We start from the raw sequence: 22,689 nt of genomic DNA, 5'->3' as shown, positions 1-22,689 counted from the left end.
GCCGACTTTCCAGGATATCGATAGTTCGGCACTAGCGATTGTATTGATCTAAACGAAATGAGTTTTAAAGCATTCAAATTCTTCTTGTTTCTTTTAAAACCCGTATTTAAAAACAGAAAATGCAAATGCCTATTTATTTATTTTCCATCTGCATCGCAAATCAAACCATAAGCCACAAAATGTCCTTGCGATAGTCATCGACCCACCAATAGTTTGACAACAAACTTGCCGAGCAACTCTGTTATCACCGCTAACCGGCGTTACCAGAGGTTCCAGGAGTTAAATGGAAATTTGCAATAAACAGTTGTCCATTGTGACATACTCATGAGAGATGACCAAGCGCAAGCACGGCCACGATCCGGGTGTAACCGGAGAGAACACCAAGCCAGCAGATCCTAGCGACGCAGTCGTTGAGGAGCCCAAGGAGCTGGCTGGAGAAGAAACAGAGACGGAGGCAGAGCCTGAAGCGGAGACTTCATCACCGTCGAAGACAAATGGTGGACGCAAACGAAAGCGATATCTCTACAACGCCATTAGGGGACAAATGGAGTTCTATTTTGGGGATGCTAACCTAAGTAAAGATCGTTTCCTGCGACGCTATGTCGATCAGGATCCGTGTAAGTAACTTGGATGCGTGGGTGGGGAACTGGGGATTCCAATAAACTGTTATTTGATCTACATCATTTTGAGTTTAAATTCTAGATGTGCCCCTGGAGATTTTCCTCTCGTTCAACAAAATCAAAACGCTCACCCTTGATGTTGGACAGATTGCCAAGTCTTTGGGAAACTCCCAGCTCCTGGAGCTGGACGAAAGCGGGCTTAAGGTAAAGAGGAAGACCAAGCTACCGGTACAGAGGGACGTTAACGATAAGACCTTGTACGTGGAGGCTCTTCCAGCCAATGCTAGTCACGATTGGCTCAAGGAGGTCTTCAGCCGCTATGGACCAGTGGCGTATGTCTCGCTGCCCCATTATCCTGGCACTAAGAAAATCAAGGAGTTCGCTTTCATAGAATTTGAAAAGAGCAGCTCTGTTGAGAAGGCTGTTAAGGCGTTTACGCAAATTCAAGGAGTCTTGGCGATGGACACAGATCCTAGTGAGCTCGCCAGCATCAAGTCCTTCCAACAACAGCAGCAGCCAGTGCTCCCACAGGAGCAACAGCCGCAGCAGGAAGAGATGTCAACGGATGATCCACCAAAACGAAACCTCAAAAGGGAGGTAACCGATAAAAACAAAGAAGAATTGCTCGATGTAAAGCGCCCAAAGTTGGAGGCTGTCGAACAGCCCGAAGAGACCTCCGCAGCAGAGGAAACGGATGCCAGCATGACGGATGCTGAAGCCACCGCCGAAGCCTCCGAAGGGGAGCGCAAGGAGGACAGTAAAGACGGGGAAGACGCTTCAAAGAAGCGGCGACGAAAGCGCAAGAAAAAGGCAGTGGTAGACAAGCCAAATATAGACCCGAGTGCCCTGGAGCTAAAGGTTCTACCCAAAACCAGTTGGAGCAGCCTGCGCAACAAATACTTGAACCTGCAACGTCGCCTGGTTAGCGAAGCCAAGAGCAAGCTGTGGCGCGAGCAACATCCTTACCAGCAGCAGCATCAGCACCCGATCACCCACCACGCCAATCCGCCTCAGCCTGAAGTGGCCAAGGAGGATGATACCACCAGCAGCGAGGTGTTAAGTGATGGTGGGGGAGGAGAACCTGTTGTTGAGGCGGGACCCATCCCGACTAAGCGACGCAAGACGGTGCACAAGATGAACATGAACTTCTATGGTGCCGGCGGCGGAGAGACCACCAAGTCTGAGGAACCGTCACAAGAGCGTACGCCCCTGTTTAAATACGAACCAGGGCTAATAGTAGAGTGTGCTCTCTTGGAACCATGTGCTAGTGTCAAGGAATTTAAAGCTGATATGCGGCAGTACCCAGAGATCAAGTATGTGGATATCAAAGAGGGCGAACAAGTGGCTCAGCTGCGTCTGGCCACGCCTCAGGGCGCGGAGGAGCTCGTTCGCCAGCTTAATTGCGCTGAGCGCCAGCTAAAAATCTTGCGTGGCCAGGCGGAGGCACTCTACTGGCGTAAGATCGAGCAGGACCGCGAGACCAAGCTCTCTAAGAAAGTGCGCGTTCAACAAAAACGTGGCAGAGAAAAGGTTTCGAAGTTGTTGGGAAAACACATCAAGTTCGACGATGGCGATGATGGTGAAGCCCAAGTGGCATCCATAGAATAATAGGAATAATCTCCATCGTTAGGAAACTATTTCTAACGCAAGATTATGCAACAATTGTATATTAATTACTATTTTTTAAACATCAAACAATATTTTTATATATTAAGTTTAAAAGTAACATTTGAAAATTGTACAGAAATTATTATTGGCGAGAATCTTTACTAATTAGAAAGAGATGCAGATGTTAAAATGTATTCATTTCAAAGATTGCGTGAGATATGAATTTTTGAAAGACAGTCCCTTTTTTTGGATTTGATTTAAACACTTAAATAAATACTTTTTGATGATTAAATAGCACTCTTATTATTATATATATATACGCTAATGGAAATATTTACTTAGGTTCTATGCTTTTGGCTTGCAGTCTTCCCAAATCTTCTAGATCTCCGTCTCCTCCTTGACCACCACAACTCGTTTAAACTAAATATACAGGGAGCCATCCGCCGGACCGAGATAATGCATAGAGATAAGCAGCACATCGATGATGGTCCACACGCCAAGGCCGCCGAAACTGAAAAGCTTTCCAATGCCCTCCTGCCAATGACCCAGATAGAATCTGTCAGCTCCGAATCCACCCAAAGTCAGGCTGATCAAGAGGGCAGTGCTCCACCGATAGCCTTGCGTCCAATTGCAGCGCAGGTTTCGCGTAAAGGATCGGTTGCCCAGGCAGAGGACATCCTGGTGGACAGTACAGTTCGTCCGATAATATTTACCTGCAGCAGAGTTGCAATGGGCTCGCTGGACGCAGTTCTGTTGCCATAGCTCCGTTTGGTAGCAGTACCGGCAGTTCATCTGCCGCTGGAAACTCCGCTCACCCTGACACTGCACGTTCCCTATGATCTCGCACGTCACGTTCACATCTCGGCCGTAAAGGCAGCCGTAGTTGTACGCGCACCGGATGCACGGAAACTGCAGCGTCTCGCAGGGCGTGTCCTTATCGAAGGGGCAAAGCATGTTGTTATTGTTAATTGAGTTCGAGCTGCTGTACGTGGTTATGTTATCCAGAACTCCGCCCCCGTTTTTGGAGACCATATTTGACCCCAGTGACGGCACGTAAACCTCGTTGTCGTTGCTGTTCCCGTTGCTGTGGCCATTTCCGTTGTTGCTAGCGTTGCTGTTGTCCTTGTGATCCGATTTCGCATCCGTAAGATCCATTTGGTTTCCACCGCTGGCTGTTTCGCTATTTCTGATTCCGGTCAGGACGAAGATTAGGATCAGAGCTATGGCTGATCGCATGTTAACCACAATGCATTGACGCTGAAATCGCATTATTTTCGCAATATCTTGGCCAAATTCCTTTATATTGAAAGCAAAATATTGTTTGCCGAAATTGTAGCTGTTTAAGTGCGACCAACGCAGGCTATTCCAAAAATACCAAAAAAGTACCAACAAGAGCGAAACCTCTTTTAATGTAAATAAAATATTTTCAAATATGTTATTTGAATTAATATTAAATATTACAATAAATAGTCTTTAATTCAATAATTAGTTATATAATAGCATTTTATATCGAATGGTACCAAAGAAAAAAAAAGTTTATATGCTATACATATGCAAATAAGAATTTATTTTATAAGATAATATCAAATGGGATATATACTACAAACATCGTATATATGTAGCAATCAGAGCTTCATTAAAAAATAATTAATAATTATAAGGAAATAATTTCCTATAATAACAATTATTAAGGGGGTCCAAGCGCCTTTTTTAAACAAAAAAAGTTTATTAAAATAACGATATTACAAAAAACAAGAAACAACAATAAATTTACAACAAAACTACAAGAATCATAACATACAACACATAGAAACACAGTAACAACAACAATTCAATAAAAAAAAATAAAATACCAAAATATAAAATTAATAAATAATTATTTTTCAAACTTTTCAGGCCAGCTTAAGTGCAACCTATGAGAATCGAGGAGGAGGGCATTTTTTTTTTTAATATTTTTTTTTATAAAAACATACTTTTAGAACTTTTAAGACGTATAACTTTTGTATATACTTCATAGGGTCGGAGAAAAAATTATTAAATGGTATCATAGGGCTATATCTTTCCCAATTCTCATCCGATTCATAAGCGGAATACCTTAAACGATTTCTGGGTCGATTTGCTATCATTCTGCATCAAAATTTGGAAACAAAAATATTTTTCGATTTTTTGTCCAATTTTCTAGGGGATCCCCTTCAAAAACCGTGTAAGTGCCTCTATGGTCCACGGGGATGGCTATATCTTTCCCAATTCTCATCCGATTCATAAGCGGAATACCTTAAACGATTTCTGGGCCGATTTGCTATCATTCTGCATCAGAATATGGAAACAAAAATATTTTTCGATTTATTGTCCAATTTTCTAGGGGATCCCCTTCAAAAACCGTGTAAGTGCCTCTATGGTCCACGGGGATGGCTATATCTTTCCCAATTCTCTTCCGATTCATAAGGGGAATACCTTAAACGATTTCTGGGTCGATTTGCCATCATTCTGCATCAAAATATGGAAACAAAAATATTTTTCGAATTTTTGTCCAATTTTCTAGGGGTTCCCCTTCAAAAACCGTGTAAGTGCCTCTATGGTCCACGAGGAAGGCTATATCTTTTCCAATTCTCATCCGATTCATAAGCGGAATACCTTAAACGATTTCTGGGTCGATTTGCCATCATTCTGCATCAAAATATGGAAACAAAAATATTTTTAGATTTTTTATCCAATTTTCTAGGGGATCCCCTTCAAAAACCGTGTAAGTGCCTCTATGGTCCACGGGAATGGCTATATCTTTAGCAATTCTCATCCGATTCATAAGCGGAATACCTTAAACGATTTCTGGTCGATTTGCCATCATTCTGCATCAGAATATGGATACAAAAATATTTTTCGATTTTTTGTCCAATTTTCTAGGGGATCCCCTTCAAAAACGGTGTAATTGTCTCTATGGTCCACGGGGATGGCTATATCTTTGCCAATTCTCATCCGATTCATAAGCGGAATACCTTAAACGATTTCTGGGTCGATTTGCCATCATTCTGCATCAGAATATGGATACAAAAATATTTTTCGATTTTTTGTCCAATTTTCTAGGGGATCCCCTTCAAAAACCGTGTAAGTGCCTCTATGGTCCACGGGAATGGCTATATCTTTGCCAACTCTCATCCGATTCATAAGCGGAATACCTTAAACGATTTCTGGGTCGATTTGCCATCATTCTGCATCAAAATATGGGAACCAAAATATTTTTCGATTTTTTCTCCAATTTTCTAGGGGATCCCCTTCAAAAACCATGTAAGTGCCTCTATGGTCCACGTGGATGGCTATATCTTTGCCAATTCTCATCCGATTCATAAGCGGAATACCTTAAACGATTTCTGGGTCGATTTGCTATCATTCTGCATCAAAGTTTTACATACTATTTAGGGTCGGAGATGTCTCCTTCAATGCGATGCACTTTTAACCAATATTGTAGTACAAGGATACAATAAAGATATATATTAAACATATAAACTTAATCTTGTGGATACTTTTTATTTTGTTACCTAATTAAAATTTTATTAAAACAGATTGGTTCCAAATAAATGACGCAATTATTAAAAAACCTATTTGATTGGGAATAGAAAAATGTTCCAGCCTAAGTTGACACTTTTGATTTAAAATTTGTTGGTAAATGCAGAGTCCGGCCGAGTCCATCATAGTGTAATTAATCATCACGATCACGCATCCTGCTCATAGCCCTCCGTCTTCATGTCGTTTAGACCCAGCTCCTCGTTATCTTCGAACGATCGATCGTACCGCTCCACGGTGAGCTTGTCATCAGGCTCCGCATCATCATCGCTTAACGATTGCACGTAGGTATTACCAGCTGGATCCTCCAGGACTAGGGTGATAACTTGTTCTAGTTTTGTAACTGCCTCGAAGGTATCAAGAAACCGTTGCATCTTTTGTTTAGTCGTCTCATCGGCAGAGTCGTGAAAGAATGTTCCGTCCAGCTGGTCTCGCATGGCCACAAGTAAGCCCTCCACTGTCGTAAACCGACCACAGAGCGCATGAGGTCCCACTTCCAGATCCAGTTCTGGTATCGATAAGCTACATGTTTCAGACTTCAGGACATCGCGGGTTAGGTCTTCCTTGTTGGTTACTCGCACCTAGAATCGGAGAAATGGTTCAATAAGTCATTTCACATATTTTTAAACTTCTTACCTTAAAACGGACACCTTGGGGCTCCACACCGCCACCAGATTTCACCTCGTTGGTCTTGTGACCGCAAGTTCCGCAGACAGTGGCCATAATAACGACCTCCTTGAAGTGCGGAATGTTTGTTAGTTTCATGTTGGTTTCACAGGGCGCCTGGCAATTGGGACAGTTTGTGGGGAACTGCAAAACTTCGCCGTGGAGATTCTCTATAGGCCACTCGTCCTCGGCGATAGGCTTCAAAAGATGTTGCTCCTCGTGGTTTTGTTCGTAGAGTCCTGGAGTTAGTAAACATTACAGTTTTGGGTTGTGGATCGGATAACTCTACACACTTACCTAATTGTTCGTTCTGCTCCTTGGTACGAGTAAAGTGCCCTGTCTTGAGCTGAGGATCTGTCGCCGGGGCCAGGGGATTCTCGATAAAGCTGTTGCCGGAGATGTCTTCGAGAAGCACCCTAAACGGCGTGGTAACCTCCTTGAGCTTGTGCAACCGCTCAATATAAGCGTCTAAGGTAGCTGCTTCAGCAGGGTGATCTATCCGCCGCTTGTCCTGATCCTGAGACAAGCCGGCAATGGTCCTTTCGATGATTCCCTCTACAGTCGTCACCTCACCCTTTTGCGATTGCACTGGAATCTCTAGCTCCACCTCCGGTATGCTTACACTCGAGTTGTCCGATCGCACAACTCTTCGATTAAGATCGGAAACGGTTTTAACCTCCAGCTCGATCCGAACCCCGGACTTCTGGATCTCCGAGGCGGACTGCATCTCGTTGTTGGTATATCCACAGTGGTCGCATTTGAAGGACATCAGGACTACTTCCCGAAAGAAGGGAATCTTGGTGGGCAACAGGCGGGTAACTCCAGTCTGGAAGCATCCCATGCAGGCGGACTCGATCTCTACCACTTCGTCTGTCTGATCGGCGTTTATCTCCCGGAAGATGGGCTCCTTGCGAACAGATTCCTCCGACAAGCTGGAAACATTGCTGCTACTTGTCGCGCCCACTGTAGACATTGTGTGGTGTTTAAGTGTATTTATTTGTGTAAAATAAAGCCGCAACGTGCAACCAGTGCGCTCTACTGTCCTCGATAGAGTGACCATTTTTTTAGTATATATCAGGAGGCTTTAAAAATATACCGACTGAAAGAAAAATATAAAAATAATAATTAAATATGAGTTGGAATCAACAGGTTTTTCATCTAAAAAAAGTTATTTGATTTAACATTTAAGCGAAATAATAATAATAATTATAATTTCAATAATATCCAATTGGGTTTCATACCAGTATAAGGTAGGAGAGGACAAATTGCACAACTGTACCAAGTATATTCCAAGTATATATGCAACAAGTTTATTTAAATATGAATATATATGGAAATGTTAATTAATAATTATTATTGATATTAGATTTTTAGTTTGTGGTTGGCATATATACATATATAAATCAGTTATGACATTTAAGATACATATTTTCAATAAAGTCGAAACTAATCCTATAAACATACTCGTCCAACTAAACAAATATTTAGTCAAGTTTTGTATATTAATGTACAAAATTGTTTAATATTTAAATTTAACGAATAAATTGAGCGCTGAAAGTGAGACCAGAGGACACGGTGGGTTCTTAACGCGCTACAGTTAGAATATTTGGTAGGATTTTTCGCAAGGTGACTGGCGACACTGATCTCTAGCTGCTGTTGTGTGTGTGCGTTCGTGTGCGCGACGAAAAAATATAAAATCGTAACGAGCAGAGGAGAGGAGAAAAAAACGTGTGAAAACTACATAAAAGGTACCGCCTGCATTCAATCGAGGCTATCAAATCAAAAATTAGACATTTAAAGACCTAATAACTGCAAGAATTCGTTGGCAGTTCCGTATGAACATGGCAATGCTCAGGCATTTCAAGGACCTTTTCTGCATTCCCTCCTGTCTACCGTGTGTGTGTGTGTGTGTGTGTATGCAAAAGTAAGAGAGTGCGAGTGCGACTGAGTGGAGCAGAATGTGTCGCGTGTGTCTTCTGACCACGACCACCTGGGCGGTAGTCAAGTGGAAATTTTGCGTTCAAGGACAACCGCAGTGGCAGTAGCATACCGCTCCCCCGCCCATTCCTAGCAATCCCTTCAAGGAGTGTCCGAGAGTCCCCCTTCGGTTTGTGTGGGAAGAGAGGAAGAATGGGGATAAAGAGACCGACCGACGGACGACGACAAGTTGTCTGGCTCTTGCATTTTACAGTTAGAATTTGTTGGGGGGCTCCCCCGCAAAAAAGAGATCTCCCAGGCAAGTGCCAAAACGAAGTGTGATCAGTCGAAAATAGACACATATTTTAATAAAAATAAAAAAGGAATTAAATTTTCATTCGCTTGTATGTGTGGTCCGTTTTTCGTGCTTTTTTTTTTTTGCCGCGTTTGAGCAAGCTTGCGCACACCAATACTCATGTACCTCTGTGCCGCCGCCACTCTCTCCGAAAACACATGGGAGAACGGAGAAGAGGCAGGCCCCAGCACGGGTGCACTCGAAAATAACTGTTCCGAGAGTAAATGAGAGCTAGGGGTGTTTAGATTTAACGGAAAAAAATAATAAAATATAATAAAAAAAAAAAACTAGGAGATATGGATAGGAAAAGTATCAGATGCTGGGGCGCAGATTTGAAAAAAAAGATCCGAAAGGGGGGCATCGTTGCAGTTGTAACCGAAATACAGCCGTTCCAAATCCGCTTACCACGTGTGTTAGGCTGGAGCGTGTGCCTGGGATGCTTCTGTGTATGTGCAATTGTTTTCCGCAGCTGATTTGGATGCGTGTGTATTTTTGTGTAGTAAAGGGGCATGGGGATGGGACAGGCTGAGGATGGGGGCGGGCTTGGAAACTAATCAAGATTTAAATATGCCGCACATCCGCTGACCAATAACTATTTATTTATTCGAGCGGATATGGGGCATGCGTGTGACAGCTAAATTAAATTCAATTACCGATTCGGCCCCCCAAACTATGTACATATGCAGTCAAGGACTGGAGGTCCTCGGTGTCCTTGGCCTTTTTGCTGCCCAAAAGCCATATCTGGCGGATAAAGGCTGGCCAGCCAGCGCTATTTACGCGCCTGCGTACTTCCAGTGGGAAAATAACGGAATCGGAATCAGAATCAAAGGCTAATAGAGCTCAGCTGCTACGTCTACGCAAGTGTGTACATTTCGGTGTGTGTGTGAGTGTGTGTGTGTGTGGGGATATAGCGAGTGTGATTGGCGCATAGCTCGTAACTCGTAACTCGAGCTGGAAGTACCCCTTTCCTCCACCCCCCAACCCCCACCCGCTTAACGTTTTGAGAGGTGGAGATGGCGCAAATAGTAATTGGAAATCGGGCGATCGGTATCTGGAAAAGCATAAACAAAAAAGGGCCAAACCAAAACCAAGTAAAAAGGTTACTCAACGCGGGGAACTCAAGTTCAGATTCCGGGTACGCTGAGTCCGCGGAAAGGAAACCAATACGACTTCACGGGAACTTCACGGCAGCTCAAGGCTATTGAGACCTTGCCCAGCGACTCCCATTCCAAAAAGTGATCTTATTTCCAATCAACAAGTCTTATTCCCGGCAAATCATTCCAACGGGAATAGTCTGGAACTGTGTCCTATTGGAACTGAGTTCCGAGAAAAGTTCTTATTGGAATTCCCAGTATTAGATTACTTCCTCTTTCATCTTAATTCCAACAAGTATCTGAGTTAATGGGTCTTTCCTTTACCGTTAGCCCAAAAGTATACACCATAACGGGTGCGTGTGTGGTTACATAAGCCATAGCCGTCGCTCAATGGGGGCTGGGGGATGCTACCTAGCTAGGTGGTTCTGTTTCCGAAAATTAGAATCTTACAAATACAAAAAATAAAAAAAAAAACAGAGAAACATTTCCTCATTTACTTTAATGCCAATTTCGATTTCACAACACTTCCCCCCCTGTGGGTCTATTCCCTTTTATTCTCTTTGTTCCCTTCGTTCGTTACGTTATTCGCAGGCAGGCCGTTATATATTTGTTAGTTCGTTTTTCGTTTTATTTTGTGTTTTTGTTGTTCGCGTTGAGCGTTGTTGTTCTTGTTCCGCTCGGTTGCGGGTGTTATCGGTGGAAAGCGGCATTTGGTTTTTCGGGAAATATTAATTAGCGTTAAGGTTTTGCCAAAATAACGCGATTTTCTAAAACGCCTTTTTTTTTGCGATCTCTTCCATTTCTATTTTCATACGAATACGAAACGGACACCAAAAAAGAACAAGAAAGCGGCGCTGTCGTCCATTTTAACGCCTTCTTCGTCGTCAGTGTTCGTTGTCGTCGTGTCTTCGTCGTCCTTGTTTCATTTTGTGATCATCATACGTCGTACAACACAACAACAACTACCGCTACAAGAACAGCAAGATCATCACTCAACATCATGCAATATCCCACGCTTTAAGAATTCGTCAACCTCGGAAGGATCAGAGAGGATATAGAGAAACCAACCAAAAAAAAAAAAAAACGCAAGCATACATTTAAAAAAAAAAACGAAAAGAAACTAAAACCAAACCAACAGCAGAAAGGAGGCTCGCAAATATGTATAGAAATTTGCAATAATTATAAGGAAGCAGGAAGAAGGAAGCCGGAACCAGGAACCAGGACGCTGGAAGCAGGAGGAGAGGACCAGTACCATACCAAACAGCCAAAAGAGAGCTGCGAGAAACGGTAAATCCGGGAGAGCTCGCCAACCGTCGTATGTGTGTTGGGTTTTTGTGTGTGTGCGTGTGAGCACGTATATCGTATATCGCTCTGTCCCACTTTTGTCGTCTACGATTTTGAAAGCAAGGCATCGAAGCCAGTCTCACTGGAAAGCTCTCCTCCGGCTGTCGATCACACGCTTTGCCCATTATTGCCCTCTCAAGGATCAAGGAAGTCCTGGATCTTAATTAGCACAGGTCGCAGGAGACCAATTGGCATGGCTCTCTCGCAAGAGCGGCAGGACATCAGGGAGCAGCAGCAGCACCAGTAGCAGGATCAACAGTAAATAGCTTGGATCAAAACGAAAGGATAAAGTGTGAAGGATATCAAGAAAGGATTAACTAGAGACGGAAACCAAACCAAAAAGGAACTTAAAACAGGATTACCAATTAGTGACATCGAATCTAAAAAAAGAAGCTTAACAAGAAAGGTGAGAATGACTTAATTACTGTTAGTAATTGTTTTAACTAGTTATCCTTTCGAAAATTGTAGAAGGATAATGGCTACCACTTTGGAGGAGCCTGTCCCCACGGCTGTGGACGTGGGGGAGGAGTCGTGTGGCACCGCCAACGGCAATGCCAGCATTAGCTTGAAGAGCGTGCTCAGCGACGACACCTCGTCGTCGTCTGTCCTGGAGGACACGGATGTCAACACGAGCAGCAGCAGCTCCGCCAGCTGCAGCAGCAGCTCGTCCAGCTCTAGCAGCAGCAGCTCGGGCTTGTGCTCCGGTACGGATACCGACACTGGGAAAGGTAGCAGCAATGTGGGCATCCTGGATGTGACCAATGTGAGCACGTCGAGCAACGCATCGATGGTCTCCATCACCTCCTCGGTGTCTACCGCGGGCTGTAGCGCCGCCTCGATTATGGCCAACTCGAGCTCTTCCTCGGGAATTGAGCTCGGTCTCGTGGTGGACGTGGACAGCTCCGGGAGCAGTCAGGAGCTGAGCAGCCACGGCGTCACCGAGCTAGACTCGCTGGAGGACTCGTGCAATGGGCTGATCAAGGATGGGGATAAATTGTGCAAGTTGTGCAGGTGAGTGGCAGAATGGAACACCTTGTCTTTTATTGAATTATATAATAATTCTGGAATTTAGCTCACGTCTGGTGATGCCACGCATCCTGTCGTGTCTGCACGTCTTCTGCGAGGATTGCCTGCAGGCACTGGTCTCGAAGGATGGCTCGTCGGTGGCGGCCAGTTCGCCGACCAGTTGCTCTTCGTCCTCATTCGATGGCGGCAGCGATCGCCTCAACGCGTTGATTCTCGAGTGTCCTGTTTGCAAGCAGGCCACTCCGTTGGGGCCCAAGGGCGTCAAGGGCCTGACCTGCGACTACATTGTGACGAATATACTCGACCTATCCAATCTGGAGTCGGAGCATATTGCCTGCACCTCCTGCAAGAGCAAGGAGGAGGCCATATCGAGGTGCAACGACTGCGCCAACTTTCTGTGCAACGGATGCGACAATGCGCACAAGTACATGCGTTGCTTCGAAAACCACCAGGTGGTCCGCATCGAGGACCTGCAGAAGAACGTCCACGACAAGCTAATCATTCACAAGCCGGTGTGCTGTCGGCAGCATGTGAGCGAGAATCTCAAGTACTACTGCTTCACCTGCCAGGTGCCGACCTGCAACGACTGCCTGCTCAGTGACCACAAGGGCAGCGACCATCACTATGAGACGGCCACCGTGGCCGAGCAGGCGGTGCGTGCCGATCTGGAGCACACGCTGGGCGAGACACTGAAGAAGGCCGATTATTGCAACGAAGCAGGTGGCAACCTCGGCTCTGCCCTGACCGAGCTCCAGTCGCAACATGACTCTGTCCGCCAGCAGATCGAGGACACTTACAAGAGCTACAAGCGAATGCTGGAGGGGGTCAAAGAGGGGCTGCTGAACGAACTGAGCCACCTGCACTCGGAGAGGGAATTGAAGATCATGGACTTGATGCAGAGCCTGGAGAATAATATGGGTAAATTGCAGCAAGCTGCACAATTTGGTCAGCGAGCTATTGATAAAGCCAATGCCATAGAGTTCCTGTTGCTCAAGCCGGTGATCCATGCCCAGTGTTTGAATCTCATGGAGGAGACGCCCAAGTGCGACGTCAATTACCAGCTGCAGTTTGATTCGAAGCCGGAGAAGTTTGAGCAGTTTGCCCGCGAGGTATTCGGCAAGTTCCAAACGGAGCAGAGCACCTCCAGTCCCAAGAAGGGTGCCATGGCGTTGGTCCAGCAGCAGCAGCAGCAACCGTCGGCCCAGCAACTCCAGCAGCAGCAGCATCATCAGGTAGGGACTTATATGTCGAAGACACTTATTGGTACACTATTTTAAGGCGCATGTTACTTATTCTATGAGTTTGTGGTTCCTTCTTTAGAAGACCACATGCTCCACCTATTATTATTTATTTATTTTTTAATTTAAACATACTTTAGCTTTAATTTGAAATGGGTTAGTACTAACAATCCCAAGACCTTGCACTTTGAATTGTGTACTAATGTGGCTTCTATGTTTATAGCAGGTGCAGCAGCAGCAGCAGCAGCAGGTGCAAGTGCAGCACCAACAGCAGGTGCAGCAAGCGCAGCAGCACCAGCAACAGCAACTGCAACAGCTGCAACACCACCAGCAGCAACAGGCCCAGGGCCCCAACAACCTGATTGTGGGCCACCGCGGAAGCTCCTCTGTCCAGGGCCGTCTCAGCTCGGCGGTCTTCAGTCCCATATCGCTGCCCTCGTCGCTGCAGAGCTCCTTCGACGGGGACACCAACTCTGTGATGACCACCTTCTCGATGATGGACTCGCCGCCGCAGCAGCAGGCGCAGCAGCAACAACAGCAGCAGCAGCAGCAATCCCAGCAGCAACAGCAACAGCAGGCGGTGGTGCTCCACCAGCAGCAGCAGCAACAACAACAGCAGCAGCAGAAGCACCAACAGCATCAGCACCAGCAGCAGCAGCAGGTTCTGCACCAGCAGGCTCAACTGGTGGCGCCCCAAAACATTGTCCAGCAGGCTGGACACGTCAACCTCAATGCCGGACCCGGTCCGAATCTGACCATCAATGGATTGGGAGCCGGCGGACCGCCTCCCAGCTTCAGCATGCTGGAGTACAACATTTCGCGGCTGGCCAGCCTCACAGAGCCAATGCCCGAGACCCTGGGCGATGCTCTGGCCGTTGGCGGTGCTGGCAGTGGTCCGGGGACCAGTGTGGCTCAAGTGGCCGGCGGCGCTCCGGTTACGGGCGGCCCGGTCGTGGGAGCCCCCCATCCCCATCAGCAGCAACAGCAGGCAGTGATTCCGGCGTCCGCGGTGACCCCCACCCAGCCCATCACCCTGGCTGACATCCTGTCCGGCGACCAGAGGGCTCTCAACAATCTGCAGGCCCTGGCCAAGCTGGGATTGAACAACAACGGTGAGTGCTCCCATCAATTGAACACCCAGTCCAGGTTATGAGCTCCTGCTGAGGGGACTTTCTTGCTCCACTTTTTAGTTGGCTTCAGTTTTCCTTCCATTTTTGAGTTTTTCTTTTTTTTTTTCTTCTTTTTTAATATGCTTGACACCAACCCGACACACAACCATGTCCTTGTACCTGCCACACGACACATCCCCACATCCCCGACACCAACACCACAGATGATCTTTTGTCGAGCGGAAGCTCAACGGGAATTGATTTTTTATCAGATTTCTGCCTACCAGCGGCCCCCTCGCCCAGCCTCAATCCAATTGTGGGTGGCGTTGAGGATATAGGACTCAACAATTTCCATGCCGTGGCACCACCCGGCACCACCAGCGTCGTTACGGGCCGCAACAAGGCCACTCCAATGCAGATCCGCTGCAAATTCGGCTCCCTGGGCACCGCCAAGGGCCAGTTTAACTCGCCCCACGGCTTCTGTCTGGGCGTCGACGAGGAGATCATCGTCGCGGACACCAACAACCATCGCATCGAGGTCTTTGACAAGATGGGCGCCCTCAAGTTCCAGTTCGGCGTCGCTGGCAAAGAGGAGGGCCAGCTCTGGTATCCACGCAAGGTGGCCGTCATGCACAACAACGGCAAGTTCGTGGTGTGCGACCGCGGCAACGAGCGCTCCCGGATGCAGATCTTCTCCAAGTGCGGTCACTTTATGCGCAAGATTGCCATTAGGTAAGGAGTGTCAAATAATTGTCCATCTCCCATCTTTCTATATTCTTGTCTTGTGTATCCTTCAGATACATTGACATCGTGGCAGGATTGGCTGTCACCGCCAAGGGTCACATCGTGGCCGTGGACAGTGTCTCGCCCACCGTCTTTGTGATCTCGGAGGAGGGCGAGCTGGTGCGCTGGTTCGATTGTAGCGACTATATGCGCGAGCCCTCTGATATTGCCATAAGAGGTGAGAAATGAGCTTACTTACCGCGCTTCCGGGACTAACGAGTTCTTAATCCTCCCCATCCAGACAACGACTTCTATGTTTGCGATTTCAAGGGCCATTGTGTGGCCGTTTTCCAGGACGACGGAACATTCCTCTATCGCATTGGCAACGAGAAGGTCACCTGCTTCCCCAACGGCATCGACATCTCGAATGCCGGGGACGTGCTCATCGGGGACTCGCACGGCAACCGATTCCATGTGGCCTGTTACTCGCGCGAAGGCGCCCTCCAGTCCGAGTTCGAGTGCCCACATGTCAAGGTAAGTGCCAGATTTATGTATTGGTGGCCCAAAATTGTACTTCTTAAGCGGATATGGTATTGCGGGATGAAAATTTTGTTTCGGAAATTCGAGATAGAGTGTTCGATAGAGTCGGTTCGTCGACCGATGTGTGTGAGAATGTTTAAAACGTAATTGGTTTTTCAGGTTTCCCGCTGTTGCGGCCTGAAAATCACATCCGAGGGCTATGTGGTGACCCTCGCCAAGAACAATCATCATGTTCTGGTCTTGAACACCCTCTATGTTCACTGATTGCAAATCAAAGCGCGCAACAATCGTCCATCAGTCGATATGAACAAATACAACTACAAATACTCGTCGGGGAAAATATACGGCTGTCGACGTCAGCCACAGCCACAACAGCAGCAGCAATCAACATCAACAAGCAACACCTGCAACAACAACATCAACAACATGACCAACTTGAGCAACACGGGCAGCAATTTGTTGGCAAGGAAACAACACAACAACCAGGAGCAGGAGCAGCAGGAGCAGCGGGAGCAGCAGGAGCAGCCGCATCCTTCACCAACATCAGTCATTTTAAACTGAGAATGAGAATCAACATTTATCCAAGAACTTAGCAACGATTTTGACAGCAAAACCAGAGCAGAAACAGCAATAATTCTATATATCCAAAACAGAGAGATATCCATATAATATATATGTGACTATATAGGCGACACATATATAAAGATATATATACATAAATATACGCATATGTATGATGTATATGTATATGAGAACGGGGAAGACAAGTCTCGAAACACCAAATAGAAAAGAAAAATCCTTTTTAAATAACCAGTGTTGCCATTTTTGTGAGCTAGGGACGGCAACTCTATAACAAAACCTACAAAATAACGATAAACAAAATGCAACAAATACTATTTTTGATCTCTAATTTAAACAACAATTAGCGCTACTACTAAAAACAAAAACAAAAACAAAAACAAAACAAACATCAACAAATTTAACAAAGAAAAACTAAAATATTTTACCTAATATAAACAAAAAAAGAAAAACGAATAGGAAGCAAAGAAAAGAACGACAAACGATGAAGAAACTTGGCGGGGGGATATTTTAAAAAAAGGCGTTTTTTAAAACACTCTTTTTAGATTTTTTATTCGGTTACCAGAATGTTCAGTTTTATTTTTTATGGATTTATGTTCTTGTTAAAAATTCGTCATAAAATACTATCACATATACACACAAACACTCACACACACTACTATACATGTTACTTATTATCTATATAGACATATATATTGTTATATCGACCGATTAGCTTTTTTGTGCATACCCTTCCAGAATCTTTTTTCTAAAAAAAAAAAATAAGCAAGCAAAAAAACCAAAACGAAACACGCATATATATACAACACATATATATATATATATACATATATATATATATATATATATCTACACCTATATATCTATGTATATCTAGAGAAATGTGCAACTTTTGTGCACATCGGGTTTTTGCCAATTGGAAAATTTGGCAAAAAGTGAGTGGGGTTGGGGAGGGGGTGGGGGGGGGGGGGGGAGTAGGAAAGGAAAACCAGGATTTAAACCATTTGTTGATAAAACGAGGAAGGAAGCGCGCGAACAGGCAATAATTCTAGAAGATGAAATCTAAGTAGTTTATTTTGATTTCATTGAAAACTGAAACCAAAACCACTAACAAAACAAAAAAAAAACGAGAAAAAAAAGAAGAAATTTATGAAATAAACAACTTTTTAGGTTTTTCCTTACGCTGCTTATATAAGGTGATATCTATTTATATATAAATATATATATGAATATATGAAAAACAAAAAAAAAACTATATATCTTAAACATATATGTGAAATCCTATGACTATATGACTTTGCCATATATATACAAAACAAAAAAAAAAAAACAAATGGAGGAGGAGGAGTGTCAGGAGTTAGGCATATAGGTTACAGGGATGGGGACGGAAGTGGGTCAAGCACACACAGGCCGCGAGGTCATCAGGTCAGGTGGTATCTTTACGTTAATGTGTGTGTGTGTGTGTTTATGAAACATCAGCAACATGAACTATATAGACAGCAAACTCAACATACAAACTAACTTTTAAGCTAACCATTAGGCCAAGAACTATGACAGCAATAACAAAACCAACAAATGCAAAGTGTGAAGTGAGATGAAACAAAAAACAAAAAAACAAAAAACATACAACAGTAAACAAAAACGTATCTGTTAAGTTCTAATATACATTGTTAAACAAACAAAAAAAAAAAAAACAAAAAACGATATTCCTTTTGCTTATATACAACAAACAAACAAACAAACATATACAACACATGTGCATGTTATCCAACAAACAAACAAACAAACAAACATACACACACACATACAAGCAAACACTCACACACCATTTAGGATGATAAATATATACATACATGTACGGATACATGCAACATTTCTTTCCCGTTGTAATACAATATAAGGCTGGTTTACTCCCAAGACATTATTATTTTACAAAGAAAACTAATCGAACGCGGCCGACCGTGTGTTTAAATATGTATATTATTATGATTTAATTTGTTGTTCTCTTATATATACATATATATATATATACCGTTTTTTTAATGTATGAATTTTTGTCAAGTAATGGCAATTCTTAGAAATGAAGTTGAGCGAGAAAGCAAAGCGTCGAAGCGAGCAACTTATTTTTCATAGGCTGTAACATCACATTTATCATAAAGAACACACAACATACACACACAACATACACAAACAACGAAACGAATCTTTTGTTTTAAAAGAAAGAAACCAACATATTTTAGGCTTTACTCGATTCTATTTGAAATGTTTTAAACAAAATGAAAAATATCCTGCATCCCTTTTTGAGTTTTTATATTTTAAAACTTAACACTGAAGAAAACTGTTTTTAATCTTGTCATTTATTTTATAATTGTATATCTAGTTTTAATGAAAAAAACAAAACAAAAAGATACGATGTTAAACGAATATCACACACACTACACTATACACTACACATTTGATGATTCTGTACTGTCATATTTCTAATTCGTTTAGTTTTTATATTGTTACGTGTGAGGCTACACAATACATATTATAATTTAGGCTTTAATCTATTCGACTAAGAAAACTAAACTACGAGAACCAAGTGAAAACGCTTCTGTTTATGTTATACCACTGAAATTATCAAACATTTACCTATACACATTATTTTAATTATGATTATGATTATTATGTAACCCAAAGTTGTTGAGAGGTCTGCCAAGCGCCTAGTAAGAGCAGGAGAAACCTGAAGGGTATATGAGGGTAAAAGAAAAATGCAATTTTTTGTGAAACAATTTGGCTGTTGAATTATGTAATTTTTAATTATTTACGCTTCGGACTTTCTCGTTTATTAACTTAAGCCCACAAAGCAAGTGTTATATATATTTTACGTTCGTAATTGTTTTTTTTTTTCCGTAAGATTTCCGTAATTTGTTCGTATCTTATGAATTTATCGCGTATTCCTTTTATAACTTTTAATTGTTTCCTATGACCTATGACCCTTTCCACATTCATATCCCTATTGTTGTCGCTTCATTAACTACGAAAGTATTAAAGAGAGGAAACTAATTTTTTCTAAAGAATAACTCAAATGCAAATTATACCAAAATATTTGATTTCAAATCCCCCTTCCTTTCTGGTTACCACCGTATTTGGAAACTTTTATTATTTTTTACGATTCGATTTTATGTTTTTTCCTTTGAATCCTTAATCTTTATTTTTGGGTTGCCTTTGCCTTAGTCAGCAGAATTTCTGTAAAACAAACTCGAAAACTGTTATACAATTCAAAAAAATGAAAAACACAAACTAATCTAAACTAAAAGAAAAATACCATTTTACATTTGTTTCTAGTTTTTATGGAAAGCCTTCAAAATGAAATTGTAATTCCACACGCTTTTATTTTATAAAAAAAAAATGAAAAATGAATGAATGAATGAGAACAAGAGTAGAGCAAAGCATTGAAACCTTTATTTTGTGTTTTGTTTAAAATTTCTTTTGCTTTGTTGAACCACAAAATACAAAACAACAAAAAAACAAACAAAAAAAGTCAATTGTTGCTTTAAAGAAAATTGAAAATTTTAATTTAAGTTTAATCCGAGAATGATATTAAGGGAACCGTACATGATTTTTATGCGATTGCGTTTACAAAATAATTTTCCACACCAAAAGCAAAAACAAAAACAAAAACAACACACAAATCAAACAAAAAACAAATTTATTTCCTATGGCATACAAATTTTTAAGTGAGAAAACCAAATAAATCAAGAAATGTGCTTAAGTTTAAATCAAATTTACAATTTAGTTGAGATTATCCAAAACTTAACGACGATAACATTTTACTAAACTACGTATAACTATAGGATTTCTAGCGAAAATATATATAAATACCTATATATATATATATTTATACATTTACAATAACAACAACACACCTGTATATATTTGCTATTATCTGTATACATTTATGTACGATTAGCGAATGGCCTCACGGGGGCGTGCCAGGCCGGTGGTCGGGTCGGGAGCGGGGGCGTGGTCGATGGGGGAGGGGCGGCAAAAACTAGTCACTTAAAAAAAAAGAACAATACACAACCTGTGGACGAACGTATTTGCCATTTACCGACGAAAACACTGAACCCTGACCCAGTGACCTCTGACCTTCCCACCGCCTCCCCCCCTACACCTCGCCAGCGCCCGTCACCCACTTTCCACATGAAAGCAATAAAAATTCAAGTTTAGTAGCTGATATTTTCTTAGTTGCTTACCGTGTAAAGAAAAATGTGACAAAATGAGAAAGCTTTCCACCTCAACTCTACATCTATATATTTTCTACAATCATATATATATATATATTTCATATATGTATTTCAAAGTATAATATTAAAGTTTTTCCATTTCGTTTGTATTCCCTCTGACTTATGTTTTCTTTCCACTCCACAAAGGAAAATCCATACAAACTAATTAGAGAATATTTAACTTTAGGGACTAGAAGACACACGAGACACAGGACACAGACACAGTACACTTAGTAAACAGCAACCACACCACACATGTTTCTCAATCACTTGATATATAAACATAAATATAGTTACGTTAATTCCTACTCTGCATACGCATACATAAAGAATTATCAATTTTTATATAGTCAATAATTGGCAAGGATCAAGAGTACGAGGACGAAGGACGAGAGGGAAACCTTTTTTTTTTTATAAAGATGCTGCCAAAGATTTTTATACAATCGATGTGAAACAGATAAATTGAATGGGAGAAGGAATATGTAACCAGTGAATTAATTAATTAATTATATTAAATATTAAATATTGTCCACCTAAGTTTAATGAATATTATTTTTTATTATTTTTAGTTATGTCAAGTGTATTAAGTTTGTTCTGTTTTTTTTTGTGGTCAAAATAAACGGAATGGAAAATGCCAGAAATATTTTTGAGACTTTTGCTCAAAATAAAACTCGTAATAATAAAATACAAAAATAGCGCTATAAAAAAAAAATAAAATCTATAACTAAAACCAAACTACTAACTAAATGATTGCCGAGGCGCGGATTTGTTAAATATTTTGTTCCTCGTAAAAAAAAAAAAATCAAATAAGAACAAAAAAAACCAACAAATTTCTGGTTGAGATTATGGAGCCGATATATAGGACATATAACACTATACATATACGATATACATATTGAACATATTGAAAATATACAATTACGAAGCCAAGAAAGGATGTGATCTTGGGAATCAAAGGCGGAAACTGGAAATGTAATCGGAAGGAAATGAAACCGAATCGGAAGGGTTTAGTTACTAACACTACTACAAAACACAACACAACACACACATTCAGAACACTCGCCATCAAATGCCTATTGCTCCAAACACACCACCACCCACCATCACCCACCACCACACCCCCTTTCATGGTTTGCCTGTATCATATTTGCATTTAGTTCAATTTTAAAAAAATAAAAGCCTAAAAACTTATTCAAAACCTAATAAGAAGAAAACAAAAATGGAAAAATCGACAACAAAAAAAAAATGAATGGAATAAGAAACCAAACAAACGCTTTATACATCAAATTATTTTAATATAAATGTATAAAAACATATATCTATATATACATATACAAGCCGACATTTACAAATATATTATGTATTTTATTTAATGCGAGAAGCGAAACATTTTTAAATGTATTAGTCACGAACGGAACTCCAACTTCAAACCTATATATATATAGAGACAGTCAGTCCCCAAGCAGATGGCCGATAACTAGCCAGGATGTGTGGCGATCGATAACAGATCGATAAAAGCTATAGCGAAGAAAACCAAAACAAAACAAATTTACTAAATCGATATATATACATGCGTACATATACTTACATATATGTCAAACAATAATTGATAGAAACCAAAACAACAACAGAAATACAATCTAGTGTACGTCAATTTTTTGATGATATTTTTCGCCTTATTATAGACAAACAAAAACAAAAGCAAACAAAAAAAAAAGAATTAATAATTTTTAAGTCGATGGATGTAAAAGATGGATATAAAAATTTCAAAAGTAAAAATAATTTAAACAAAACGGGAATCAGTGGCAGTTGCTTCGGCTTCCAAGTATATAGTAGATCCACATTTATCGATAAAACCAAAATGGCAAATCGAAAATCGGGAATAATTTGCAGATGTAAGGACATGTCAAGTTGATAACGAAAAAAAAAACATAAAAACAAATTAAAATTTAACGACAAGCAATCAATTACCAAAAAAACAAAAGGTATATATTATACAAAACAAAAAAAAAAAAAAAATATATATATATATATAGAAATC

At 41.8% G+C, this 22,689-nt stretch overlaps 5 protein-coding genes across 9 annotated transcripts; 3 read left to right on the top strand and 2 right to left on the bottom strand.

Moving 5' to 3' along the window:
• The first annotated feature begins 231 nt into the window (after positions 1 to 231).
• Larp7 (La related protein 7) lies at positions 232 to 2,520 on the top strand. The gene is made up of 2 exons (XM_017239199.3): positions 232 to 617; positions 703 to 2,520. Exons 1-2 carry the CDS (start codon positions 332 to 334, stop codon positions 2,226 to 2,228), a joined length of 1,812 nt encoding a protein of 603 aa, XP_017094688.2. The 5' UTR covers positions 232 to 331; the 3' UTR covers positions 2,229 to 2,520.
• Positions 2,240 to 3,587, bottom strand: amx (TM2 domain-containing protein 3 almondex). The gene has a single exon (XM_017239200.3). It carries the CDS (start codon positions 3,495 to 3,497, stop codon positions 2,649 to 2,651), a length of 849 nt encoding a protein of 282 aa, XP_017094689.2. The 5' UTR covers positions 3,498 to 3,587; the 3' UTR covers positions 2,240 to 2,648.
• Positions 3,588 to 5,730: 2,143 nt separating this feature from the next.
• On the bottom strand, positions 5,731 to 7,511 carry Zpr1 (zinc finger protein Zpr1). Its single transcript, XM_017239067.3, has 3 exons — positions 6,750 to 7,511; positions 6,423 to 6,691; positions 5,731 to 6,367 (listed from the first exon to the last, which is right to left on the bottom strand). The coding sequence occupies exons 1-3, from the start codon at positions 7,423 to 7,425 to the stop codon at positions 5,936 to 5,938; spliced, it is 1,377 nt and encodes a 458-aa protein (XP_017094556.3). The 5' UTR covers positions 7,426 to 7,511; the 3' UTR covers positions 5,731 to 5,935.
• A 580-nt stretch (positions 7,512 to 8,091) lies between these two features.
• mei-P26 (meiotic P26) lies at positions 8,092 to 16,608 on the top strand. Of its 5 annotated transcripts, XM_070282981.1 has the most exons (10): positions 8,092 to 8,200; positions 10,658 to 11,568; positions 11,631 to 12,173; positions 12,235 to 13,106; positions 13,167 to 13,420; positions 13,650 to 14,538; positions 14,760 to 15,267; positions 15,333 to 15,496; positions 15,560 to 15,792; positions 15,958 to 16,608. In XM_070282981.1, exons 3-10 carry the CDS (start codon positions 11,638 to 11,640, stop codon positions 16,060 to 16,062), a joined length of 3,561 nt encoding a protein of 1,186 aa, XP_070139082.1. In that variant the 5' UTR covers positions 8,092 to 8,200; positions 10,658 to 11,568; positions 11,631 to 11,637; the 3' UTR covers positions 16,063 to 16,608. The 5 variants fall into 5 exon arrangements, with proteins under 5 accessions (XP_070139082.1, XP_070139080.1, XP_070139083.1 ...); XM_070282979.1 differs by having other exon boundaries at positions 12,235 to 13,420; positions 13,653 to 14,538; XM_070282982.1 differs by having other exon boundaries at positions 12,235 to 13,420; positions 14,823 to 15,267.
• On the top strand, positions 16,102 to 17,166 carry LOC138927755 (nuclear transcription factor Y subunit beta-like). The gene has a single exon (XM_070282983.1). It carries the CDS (start codon positions 16,102 to 16,104, stop codon positions 16,357 to 16,359), a length of 258 nt encoding a protein of 85 aa, XP_070139084.1. The 3' UTR covers positions 16,360 to 17,166.
• Positions 17,167 to 22,689: the final 5,523 nt, after the last annotated feature.

This window comes from Drosophila bipectinata, chromosome XR (genome assembly GCF_030179905.1).
Source record: "Drosophila bipectinata strain 14024-0381.07 chromosome XR, DbipHiC1v2, whole genome shotgun sequence".
Classification (NCBI taxonomy): domain Eukaryota; kingdom Metazoa; phylum Arthropoda; class Insecta; order Diptera; family Drosophilidae; genus Drosophila; species Drosophila bipectinata.
The sequence above is the reverse complement of the archived record's forward strand: the minus strand, read 5'-3'. Positions and strand labels throughout refer to the sequence as shown.